General features: G+C 42.7%; 1 protein-coding gene across 1 annotated transcript; it reads right to left on the reverse strand.

The window, feature by feature from the left end:
- Window positions 1–3,791: 3,791 nt before the first annotated feature.
- On the reverse strand, window positions 3,792–12,250 carry BAG4 (BAG cochaperone 4). Its single transcript, XM_089538010.1, has 5 exons — window positions 12,030–12,250; window positions 10,319–10,420; window positions 8,321–8,575; window positions 7,397–7,672; window positions 3,792–5,712 (listed from the first exon to the last, which is right to left on the reverse strand). Exons 1-5 carry the CDS (start codon window positions 12,201–12,203, stop codon window positions 5,215–5,217), a joined length of 1,305 nt encoding a protein of 434 aa, XP_089394136.1. The 5' UTR covers window positions 12,204–12,250; the 3' UTR covers window positions 3,792–5,214.
- Window positions 12,251–12,543: the final 293 nt, after the last annotated feature.

Genomic DNA, 12,543 nt, shown 5'->3' on the forward strand with positions numbered 1-12,543 from the left:
GCTTCCTATATATAATTTCTCTCTCTCTCTCTCTCTCTCTCTCTATATATATATATATATATATTGTACATATATATATATATATATATGTAAATATATAATTTCATTTTATATAATTAATCATGGAATTCACATGTATGTATGTATGAGAGATACACACACTGATATACATACATATACATACATACATGCGTGACATCTCATATATATGTATGTGTGTGATGTCTTGGAGATAGGCCAAATGTGTATGTATATATGTATAAGAGATATCTTGGAGATGGGCCCCATATATTTGTATGTATATCAACAACTATTAAACATGATTGCTCACTGGAGCATTCTTACTTACTTACATTTCACCATATCTCTGAAGACGATGGGGTGCGCAAGTGCGTTCGACATGCTCAAGTCATGACTGCTTACCAAAGACAGTATGTGCTTTTGATTAATTGCCCTTTGTAAATTACTATGTCTCTTTATGTTTCCCATCCGGAAATGCCGTATTAACATAGATGTGGGAGTTGCTAGACTTGTCGTGCTGCAAGGTTTGGCTTCCTTGCCAAGGTCTTTAGAAACTTAATCTCTTGAAGAGATGTTTGTATCTTGTCTTAAGAGTCAAGATGCTGGACTACAACTCCCATCAGCCAAGATCAGCATAGCCAAGAGTGAAGGGTTTACAGTCAATGGTGAGTGACAGTCTCACAACAACTTGAGGGCCAAACTTTCCCATCTTTGCTTTGAACTATAATTTATCTAGACATTCAAATCAAACTGATTTGGGTAATGATTCTTAACATACCTTTCCACAATGCTCTCATCATCACTGAAATAATCATCACCATTATAAGCAGCCCACTAATGTTCACATGCAGCTAGACTCATAATCCCCAAAATGTTCCTAAAACTAAATATCATATATGGCATGGCTCTCCAAATCAGACACAGGTTCTATATGTGTGTGTGTATGTATAAAGTACACCAAGATACCATCTCTAGTATGTAGGCAAAACAACCAGTCAACATGTTCCAGGAACCACAGCTTTGCAATCCTGACCAGATAATTACAACTGGCTAGATGCTAATCCAGAATAACATGGCCTAATTTGTTTGTGGTAGAATCCAGAATTGCAATAAACTGCAAGAACGTTAGAAAACAAGAATTCCCCATAGATTTAATGCTAAAGCACCTCACAGTCTTATCCTTAATGTTGTTCATCTACTTTGGAATGCTCCATCCTCTGTATTATATCATTTACCATTTTGAGTACAACATATTCCAAGCACTGGAAGAATGTGGATGTCCAAAAACACATTGCTATAATATTCACACAGTTAGTAACTCAGTGCAAACACACATACATGTATCTGTTTGTAAGAACGGTGTGCTTAATCCAAATTAGAGTGTGGCTCATGATAGGATTCATATGAGAATAAAGGGAAATATAAAGGCAAATGAAAATAAAGGTGATCAGAATAGAAACGAAATGGCCCCTTTTTCAGCCGAGGGGCGTCAAGAAACAAGGAGAAAATCTAGGACCATGGATCGCCAAAACAGCATAATAGTACGATTGCAGAGGTGTGATGTTGTTTTCAAACTGGTGTGTTCTCATTTGCTTCAGCAACACAACAGCTGTAGGACAACAGGCTGTTGTGATAAAGTAAAGTAACTAAAAACAAAAGGTTAATAATTTGGATTCTCTCGGCCTGTTTGCCTCATTGCTGAGCCCTCACATGTTTTACTGTTGACTAAGTAGTTTGCACAATGGTTTGTTTTCCTAATTCCTGAATACTTTGTGATTGGTGCTGATCTTTATTTTTTTCTCCTCTCTCCTAAGTATGAGACAATTGCACATAGATTACTGCAATAACACCACTTCTAAAAATAGATCTTTTTCTTTCAGTCCAAAGTCCTACAAATGACAGCTACGTTGGACCCGTTTCAATGTGCACACATATAGGAGAGTTAATGGCTAAACTAGATCTTATGTATGGCCTAGGGACAAACCTTTTTCCAGGCTTTTTTATTATATACAAACAGAAGATGGCTGGACATAATCTGTATTTGCGGCACCCAAAAGGGGACAGCAGTCTAAATTTCAACGTTGTGGATCACAAGAATATTATGTCACTGTGGATCCTCCCCATCATTAAAAATCATGTGAAATCATCAGTAGTGCTCCATCGTGAAATGGAGTACTATTTTTAGGAATGATATTTTAAAGGCTAAGGTACATAAAAGTGAGTGAATGTACACAAAACGTTTGTTTCTATGTCACACGAAGATCTCATTCCTTCCATAGCGACTGGACTGAATTGTGCCTGGAGAGGATGACAAATCGAGAAAGTAAAACTATATGGAAACCTTGGCCATTCCAGAACCTTGGCCTTCAAGTGGTTTCCAATTTACTGTGACCTTTAGGTGAATCTATCACAGGGTTTGCTTCCCTCTGAGGTTGAGAGATTGTGACTTGCACAGTCACCCAGTGGGTTTCCATAGCTGAGCAAGGACTCAAACCCTGAGTCATAGTGCAATGCTCAAATGACTACAGCACACTGACTGTTGCTACTGCTATATAGTTATTACACTGATCTTTCCCCGGATACCACTGCAGGAACAAAGGGCTAAGATCACTAACAGATAGCTTTCAAGCACCGTGGCACTTCTATCTGCTTACTTCCAATCCATGTAGTAACCTCACTGGGCAGGGCTTTGAGGCAGAAGTCCAGAGCCCCACTCGCTTAGATTACTCATGAACACTCCCAATGAGGATGACTGGCTGCATTTAGAGATAAGTGAAATGTAGGTTATGGTAAGGCAGCTGTGAATGAGTGTGGGCATCATGAAGACAATCTAGATTTTAGCCACACTTTTTGGATTTTGCCCTGTGTCATGTAAATAGGATGCAGCAAGCCTGGAGGGAATTAGGGGGTAAATCACCCATGTAGACAAGCCCTAAGACTCCAGAAGACCACTGCTGGAATCCCTGTTCAGTAAAAAAACATCCTGAATCGTCTTGGGGAAGTCATGCTCTCTCAGCCTCAGAGGAAGGCAATGGCAAACCTCCTCTGAAGAAGTCTTGCCAAATAAACCCTGTGATAAGTTTGCCTTAAGAGTTGCTGTAAGTGAGAAACAATTTGGAGGCACACAACCACCAGCACTGCCAGAGTTTGGGGACAAATATGGTTTTTTTGCTCAGTAGAAATTAAATGAAAACCATAAACATCTCTTGCAGCAAGTGCTGGCCTGTATTTGAACCAGTGCCTCCACCCTAAAACCTTCATTTACATGGTTTAAGAAGATCAGCAAACAATGTGCAGATTTCATGCCCGTTCTTTGCCCTGTCACACAGTGTTACCATCAGGGTGCTATTGCATGAATGGTGCCTGTTGTTAATGCCAACTAGCAATCAGTGGCATCCATTCATTCTCGAAATCTCCCTCATGGCTTCCAGACCAATCACAAGCCACTTTTTAGCATTCCTGTTGCTCTTGGATCATTAGAATGAAGGTTATAAGTCACACGCTTGCACAATCTTTCTGCTCGGAAGGTTGAATATAGTTGTAAATGGAACTCTTGTAATATCCTGGACTGATGCCACCTGTTACAAAAAATGTCAGATGTTTTATGTAACACACAGGCACTCTCTCAAATCACCCAACACATTATTAAATACGTTTAACCATTAGTTCACATGAATTATTGGACTGTTAATAGCACAGGTCTATGCAGTTGTAGCTATGTGCAGCATTCATTTTCAGAAAAATGAGCACCATTTTATATATACCGTGCCTTTATTATAACAAACTTTTACTTTTTATTGTATTGCAATTGTTGGTTTTATGTGTTTTCTTTTTAATTGCTTGCATTTTAATATGCTGTACCATGCCTTGAGGAGACACAGGAAATGAATTATTATTATTATCTGAACAATTCTCTTTGACTTCAATCAGAGGCAACCCAGCTGTAATTTTATGTTTCATCCAAAATTTAACTTCTAGAGATTTTAAATAATGATTACAACTCCTAGGCTGCATCTGCAGTGCAGAAATAATCCAGTTTCACACCACTTTAACTGCCATGGCCCAGAGATCCTTTGCATTGAGCCGTGGCGATTAAAGCAGTATCAACTGGATCACTTCTGCACTGTAGATGCAGCCTTAGTAATTCATTAGAAACCGATTTTCAACCCAGTAGTTCTCAAAAGAAACAAATTGGGACAATTTCTGCATAACACAGACTAGTCTTTTAATGCCCAATTCATCGTTTTAATGATCAGATACACCGGTGCTGTTATATGAAATCTTTTTGCAACACGTGGATATTTTAAAACTCAGAGGGATTTATTTCTTGCTTTTGGGAACAAGGATCACTTTGTAAGGAGCTGACGATTAACAATAGCAGCCTTATCTATCCCACTACAGATCAGTAGTCACACAGATTGAAGTGGAATACAGAAAACTGCAACATATGAAGTGACATCCCTATGAAGAGCATATGTCCTCAAATACCCCATAACATATCCATCTGTTACTTGCAAGCTGCAGTAGTCAAACAATGCCTAGTCCCCTTTTGGCTATTTAATAAAAAGCAGTGAGAATGATAACTGCATGGTATAACAAGGGAGGGAAATACCATGAAATATATACTGGCTTTGATTGCACTACTGATTGATTTATCAGTATAGCTATACTTCAACAGAATGTGACCTAAAAGATTCAAAATACTACACAATTTCAATGACAAAAAGGGATAAAGCATTAAGTAATACACAAGAGAAGCATCGAAGGAGATTGTAGTCCTGGGTTTACTGGCACAATATTGCAATTGAAATGTCTTCACACCATATGTTCAAAAGGTCACTCTGCTGTTGAAGTCCTTGGTGCTTCAAGAAATCTCTTTCATGATGCAAATGCTGGTATCAAATTGTCCTTTTACCCAATGCTTTTACTCCCAGAGCTAGTGAAACATGCAGATGTCCGTGGAGGTTACTACAGCTTCAAATAATCAGGGGTCAGAATTTCATCCCTTCCTCTACATTCATTGGTAGATTCAACAAAGTCTTTGGGTCTGACATCTTCATTCAATCATATCCAACTTACCATGTGATAACTGAAAATCAAAATGCAAGTCCCCACTTATTGCTCTGGATGGTCAAAAGAAAACTAGAGATCTTTGAGCATGTCAGGACTGGGCCTCAGGACTACTGCTCACATTTAAAGCCCCTTCCTTTCCAGTTCTTCCAGTGTTGCCTGGATTCTGTGCACAGCCTCTTTTCTTGCTTGGCGTACATTCTCCTGACCACCTGTCTCTATAGAGTCCAGCTCCAACAACTTTTTGGTCAACATTTCCTCCAGCAACCAGTAGTCCTTGTCTGTCTTTTTCCCAACAAATTCATCTACCTCTTCCTCCAGCTGTTCAACTCCCTCCATAACTTGCATAACTTTGTATATTCCTGGCTGCACATCCATTGTCTCTAATGAAGGCTGCATGCTGGGGTTAGAACCTTGTCCGTGGTCAACCACAGATTTTTTCCTATGTACATTCTCATACAGCTGTGGCTGTGCACTATATTGCACTTTGGGGTTGGATGCAGATGGCTTAGTATCAAGTGGAACAGACTTGTAATCATTCATGGTGCCAGAAGGCAAGTGATTGGCTTCAGGATAGTAGCTGTGCTGGTTGGTTCCTTGCTCCAGCTGATTATACGACTCCTAAAGGAGAAAAGAGATTTCAACATGGTGTCCAACTCTACCAGTCCCATTACCCCCCATCCTGTGTCAAAGCTGCTGTGTAAGCAGACCACTAGGCAGACAATACTGCCAGACAGCCTCTCTGTTCATTGGTACTGTCTGCATGCTCAAGATGTCAGTGCAAAAAGGTCTAGATGTTCAAAGTCACTCAAGACTGGTCCTGCACTATGCACTCTGTCAGAATGACATCATAATGTACCATGATTCACTAAGGTGAATGCCAGGTGACCTTCTCCATAAAGCTTACAGCCCAAAAGCAGTTCCACAGGAAGAATAATATAAGTGTCACAGATGTTCGCTACTCCGCGGAAACATGCTTGCTGCCTGAGCCAACAATGTTATAGGGACTCTGAAAAAAGTACAAGTGCCTATGTCAGACACATCTATGGAAACAGAAGAACTCTGAACAGCAGAGTGAAAGCTCTTCAGCTAATAAAAAGAACTGGAGTACAAAATGTTGAGTGTAGCTGCATATCTTACAAAACAAAACATGTGGGAAGAACTACAAGCCCTTTCCAGGAAGTCCAGGACATGGGACACAGACTAATACAAGGTAACATATAAACTTGAACATAGGTGTCATTTAATGTAGAAATCCTTCTTGGGGCTTCCAAGCTCAGGACACACAGATAAAGGAAATTATTTCTTAAGTGGCCAGCTCAGGATATAGCACCCACTGCTATTGCTTGGCTTTAGCTTTCACTGGAGCCAGATCAACAGTATTGAAACTTAGAGGGCAGACAATGGCACTCTCTCTAAGCAAAGAATACCAGAACTTTAGAAATTCAAGTTAAAGATATTTATAGGTATTATTTGACCTATTTAAAAGTATGGAAACAATGTATTGTTTCAGCAGATAAAGCATCCTTTTAAATCTACTAAAATAGCTATTTTTCTCAAACCGCACTATCTATTATTTTTCTTTTTAAAAGATTTTTTTTACAAAACTTTATTGAGTGATAACTATCACCGAAACAGCAATTTATATTTTGCCTCCCAGACTTAAAACTAAACATGGATAATTTAATATCCAAATATATCTGACCAACTTTGTTCTGCTATACGTCTTCAAGTTCTTTTCCAGGACAATTACTGCTTTAGGAATGCCCAGCTTTTTCATCTGTCATAATTACATTGTATGAGCCTTGACCCGAGGATGTTACTGGCCCAAGGAAAATTAAAGACTAGCTTTTCAGCTACTGGCTTCATCAGTCATAATGGTAGTAGTGACAAGCTTTAACAGCACACACCCTTTGACCGCAGACATCCTTGCTGATCACTGTAATCTCCACCCTCTTTTCAATATCATGTTTAACTCTTGGTATCAAAGGATCATAATTAACCTTAGCAAAATTATTAACCTCTTAGTATCCATGGGGGTTCCGGACCCCCTCTCCTGGAGATGCCAAAAACCATAGGACCTCAAGTCCTGTTGTTTTTAATGGCAGCACACATGTACATGCAACACCATTAGGGGCAATGGGGATTGCCATCTATAGATGCTCAAATCCGCAGTTGGGCTATACATGGATTTGTAAGCATCTACAGAACAATTATAGAATGCTTCTATAGAAGGGAGACAGAAGGGAGCTAAGCAACCTGAGAACTGCAGTCAGAACATGTCCTAGCACAGCTCAAAATGTACCTTTGGGTTATTATTTGGCGGATGCAAATTAGATGTCCCACCAGGAGGCCATGGCGGAGGAGATTCTGCAATGTATCTATTCACATTTCCTGTTGAGGCAGTGGACCAGCCATACGGAGGTTGCACTCCGTAAACTCCAGGTGGTCTCCAAGTCATATCCTGTTGTCTTGGCTGGGAAGGTGGTGGTGGAGGTGGTGGCAGTGGCGGCGGTCTCTGCTGTGGAATGCTGTGATTGCAATCACCATACGTATATGGTGGCACTGGAAATCCTTGCGTCTGCAGGGAAAAGAAAAACAGACATGATTTCTTCTTTGTTCAGCCAAGAAAAACATACCAATTAATGAAATATTAACCATGCTTCCAGATGGTGGGCTCCTAGTGCTGGCAATCACTGCTTTTCTAGTGGAACCTAGGTGAAATTCTTACTATCCATGATGGGCATCTCACTGTGAACCATCGTCCCAATGAATATGACAGAACCGAGCATAAAGTATTGTCCCCTCTCCTTTCCCAACCACTTCACCCAACATTCCAAAACTGTTGCTGATTAACATAATTTTAGCACCTTGGGGTATTTGGGGGGGGGGTGTTTATTTTTTAACCTTCCTCAAAACACATGTAAGTGCCCTTCAGCTTTACCTCTGAGCAAACATGATTATGATGAGTGTGAGAAAAAAAAATATCACGAGGAGATTTTCTGATCAGTTTCAGAGCCATGCCAGGAAGACTAGCCTGTTTGCTTTTTTAAAAAGTCAAACTCAGACTGATTGGGCAGGGCATTTTCAGAGTCAGGTTAAAAAACATGAAAAAATCGGTTAAATTCTCATTCTGATCCACTCCTGACATTTGAGTATCTAGTTCCAGGATATGCCTAATCAGCTCAGCTATTAGGAAACGTGTTACTTGTGCACATTAGACGCTTACCTGTTGTGGAGGGTATCCTGGTACTTGTCTCCTTACCGCTGAACCTTCAGCTGGGCAGTCTGGTGGAGGATAATTCCAGTTGAAAGCTGGTGGTGGAGATCTATATCTGCTATGGGACTCTGTGGAGTAAGGGGCATGAGGATGTCCTGAGGAATAGTATGTGTTTGACTGTGGAAGATTGGGATATGGTGGCCCTGTCCCAGCAGCTGAGTATGGAGTACCATAAACACCATTAGTATAGGAAGGATCAATTCTCTGGAAAACAAAAAGAGAGATTAGACAACTCTGATTACACAGAATCAAAGGCATTACATCTCAGGAAGTCAGATTAGTCAGGCTTTCATTTCATGGCTCAATATCCTTCTCAGGTTAGTAGGTAGAGCCTCAAGAGATGCTGCTAAGCTTTCCTGAATCATGCAGCTTGTCAATTAAGGGTAGCTCAGAAAGCTGCAAGGTCTTGCTGTCCTACAATCATACTTCTGTGCAGGATTTGTTGCTTCACTCCAGAGGACATTCTTAATGCCAAGTCACAAGGTAATAAACCTATGCTGGCACTTTACACTTTAAGCCAAGAAGCTAGTTTCCTCTTCCTCCACTCCTAGCATATAAAAGTGAAACAGCTTCACAACAAAATGCTTAAATATTCAGAGAAGGCCCTCTAGCGATAACAAATAGAAATACAAGTTGAGTCTCCCTCATCCAAAATGCTTGGACCAGAAATGTTTTAAATTTTGGATATTTTGAGATTTTTTAATATTTGCCAGCTTCTTACTTGCAAACAAACAACCTGGAGCGCCACCACTACCTAGAAAGTGAAAGAAGATGGCTCGAGGGCTCCCCAGAGATCTCCTGTACTGCAGTCAGGTCCCTTATATAAAAGGAAATGGTGTAGTATTTGCAGGTTGCAGAGGCACAGCTAGAAAGAACAACTTGGATTTCAGCCTGCTCATAGGTGTGCAGGCTGCTATTGCTATTTACGCCGCTCTTCCCTGGGTCCTATCACCCAGCAGCTTCTCGTGCCACAACCTCCTTCTACCTTCCCTTGCTACGACCACCACCCTCATCATTGGCAAGTTCACTGTACTTTTCATGCATTTTTAAATAGCAAGCTTTTGGAATCTCCTCAAATGCCTCTCTCTAAATGTGTCTCTCCTCTTGTGCTTCCCTGCAGCCTGCAAATACCATGACATTTTATTTCATATAATGGACCTGATTCCTCTACAGGAGATCTGTGAGGAGCCCTCCAGTCACCCCAAGAATGTGGAAAATCCGGAAATAACAAAAACATTATGCTTTTACCTGAGAGAACACCTCTCTAGGAATCTCTAGGTCCTCCCGTGCAACTCTGTGGTCAACATCTGCCAAACATTAGCCACAGACTTGCACTGGAGGAGCTACAAATGCCTAGTGGAGTGTTTTCTCTAGGAATCTCTAGGTCAGTGGTTCTCAACCTTCCTAAAGCCCACAGGTTGAGAACTGCAAAGGGGTTGTGACCCACAGGTTGAGAATTGCTGCACTAGAGTATTATAGATTATGGCACCAACCCTGGGTCTTAGGCGACCCCTGTGAAAGGGTCATTCAACCCCCAAAGGGCTTGTGACCCACAGGTTGAGAACCACTGCTCTAGGTCCTTCAGTGCAACTTTTGGTTAAAGTGGATCATAGAGTTGTTCTGGAGGACCTAGATATTCCTAGAGAGAACATATTAATAAAATCTGTGAATAATCAATTCTGCAAAAGTCCAAATGTAGAGGAACAAGTGTATTTCACAGCCAGGATTACATCAAAATACTGTACTTTGCATGATATACAGCTGCAATATACAAGAATTCGGGCGGGGGGAACCTGTCAGTTATATTTGTGTTATGACTACCACCTGTTTACATGGGGTACTTTTACAGTACTTTCAACACTGGGACACCATACACACACACCATCACAAAGCAAATTATTCCATAAGGGGCCACTCCACAGGCAAAACAGAACCCACTTATTCTACCTGGTGCTGGAGCTCTGGTCCAACCGGGTATGGGCTTGAATAGGCCATTCTAGGAGACGAATTCCAGTAGTGAGAGCCGTAAGCAGGGTAAGGAGGATGCTCCTAAGGAAGGCAAGAAAACATTTACTTCGTCAAACGATTAAACACAATTCTTGAAAATGTCTAGAACAGTGGTACCCAAACTGTAACCTTTAAGGGATTTTGGACTCCAACTCCCAGAATCCCAGGCTATTGGCCAACATGGCTGAGGCTTTTGGGAGCTGGAGTCCAAAATGTCTTAAAGGGCACAGTTTGGGGCCCAGTGGTCTAAAATTTCACTCTTCTACTTGATCTTACATGGGTAACCTCAGGAAACTGCAGATATATATATATATAGCTGTAAGAGGGCCAATGCTGTACTTCCAAACCCCGACAACAGAGTGAAGTCGAAGGCTTTCATGGCCGGCATCCATAGTTTTTTGTGGGTTTTTGGGGTTATGTGGCCATGTTCTAGCAGAGTTTCTTTCTGGCTTTTTGCCAGCATCTGTGGCTGGCATCTTCAGAGAGCGCTTTGCCTGGAAAAAGTGGGTGTATATATACTGTGAATGCAGGAGTGATCTGCATGTGTGTTGTTCTGTGCTGATGGCTGGCCTCAGCCTGGGAGGCTAATGCAAAAGAGGATTAATGTCTGCTAATTGGTGGTTCCCCATTTGCATTTGCTGGGGCCTTATTTTGCTGTTCCTCAGGAGGGACTGGTAGCCAAATTTTGTTCACTTTAAGGGTTTCTTCCTTCCGGTTGAAATTATCCAGATGTCTGTGGATCTCAATGGCTTCCCTGTGCATCCTGACGTGGAAGTGGTTGGCATGGTCCAGAACTTCAGTGTTTTCAAACTTCAGTATTTTACGCCCAGGACAGTTTGCGGCATGTTCTGCTACTGCCAGCCACAGATGCTGGCGAAACGTCAGGAAGGAAAATCTTCTAGAACACGGCCACATAGCCTGGAAAACCCACAAAAAAACATGGATGCATATAAAGTACAATAAAATAAAAGAGAGCGACGTTGGTTACAGACATTCACAGTTAGGCCTGTCTTTTTCACTCCCTGCCAGGACTGATGATGACAGTTGGGACGGAGGGAGGGAGGGAGGGAGGGAGGGCTTTTCTTCTTGAGGCAAGAATGTCATTTTTATTAATTTTAACTTAATTCAAGAGAAGAATTGGTGGACAGAGAGACCTAAGAAACAGTAAACGGGGAGAGGAACTAGGGAAGGAAGGCCTGCCGGAAGAGATCCGTCTTAAGAGCCTTCTTAAAGGCTGTAAGAGTAGAAACGTGGCGGATCTCCTTTGGCAGGTCATGCCATTCTGATCCAAAACACACTGCAGGAATAATCCAGTTTGAAACCACTTTGCTCAGTGCTAGGGAACCCTGGGAAGTGTAGTTTTCTCTCTCTCTGGCAGAGAAAGGCTAAACGTCTCACAGAACTACAGTTCCCAGAATTCCCTAGCACTAAGCCAGGGCAGTTAAAGCGGTTTCAAACCGGATTGTTTCTGCGGTGTGTTCGTGTGGACTGCCGCTCTCTGCCAACCCTGAGAATGACAGCTTTGCTTGGATGCATATTCAGTAGCCAGACTCTGAGGGGAGTCCTGAAAAGCCTCGACGTTATCAACTGACGCTGACGTCATCAACCGTCGCCCGAGCGCAGGGGGCGGGGCAGAGGACGTGGCCGTTACCTGGGAGCCGCTTCGAGTCGGCCTCTCCGCTCCTCCGCCGCCGCCGCCATGGCGGGGACACCTGCGAACTTCTCCGCCCCACGGAGGCGGGGGAGGCGGCGGCGGTGGCTCCGGCTCCGGCCGGACCCGCTCCACTTCCGTCCCGTGTAACAGTCGCCTCAGAGCCGCCGCCATTACGAGCGGCTCCTGCCCAGCTTCCACTTCCCCGCCCACCCTGTGAAGGCCAGTGCGCCTGCGCGGTCTGAGTAGGATGCCGACCACAGAGTGGCCCCCGACCAATCACCGCCGCCCTCACGCGTTCCGACCAATCGCTGCCACGCTTCCAGAGCACTGCTCGACCAATCGCCGCCGCGCTTCTAAAGCACTGTTCTAACTAAGGCTCCAACCAATCAACGCCCAGATTAGCGCCCAGAGTGCTGTCCCAGCCAATCGCCGCCTCCGCCACGCCCCCCTCTTCCCCCTCCCTCCTGATCTACAAAATATAGCGGCCCGCTTCCATCGCGTCATGTAATGT

The sequence above is a fragment of the Sceloporus occidentalis genome, unplaced genomic scaffold (genome assembly GCF_023333645.1).
Source record: "Sceloporus occidentalis isolate IW3139 unplaced genomic scaffold, rSceOcc1.0.p SCAF_9, whole genome shotgun sequence".
NCBI lineage: Eukaryota > Metazoa > Chordata > Lepidosauria > Squamata > Phrynosomatidae > Sceloporus > Sceloporus occidentalis.

Coding starts and splice junctions, on each gene's coding strand:
- BAG4 (XM_089538010.1), bottom strand. CDS start 12,203: ATGGCGGCGGCTCTGAGGCGACTGTTACACGGGACGGAAGTGGAGCGG. Junction 10,421..12,029: donor CGACTCGAAGCGGCTCCCAG/GTAACGGCCACG, acceptor TGCCTTCCTTAG/GAGCATCCTCCTTACCCTGC. Junction 8,576..10,318: donor GACCAGAGCTCCAGCACCAG/GTAGAATAAGTG, acceptor TTTGTTTTCCAG/AGAATTGATCCTTCCTATAC.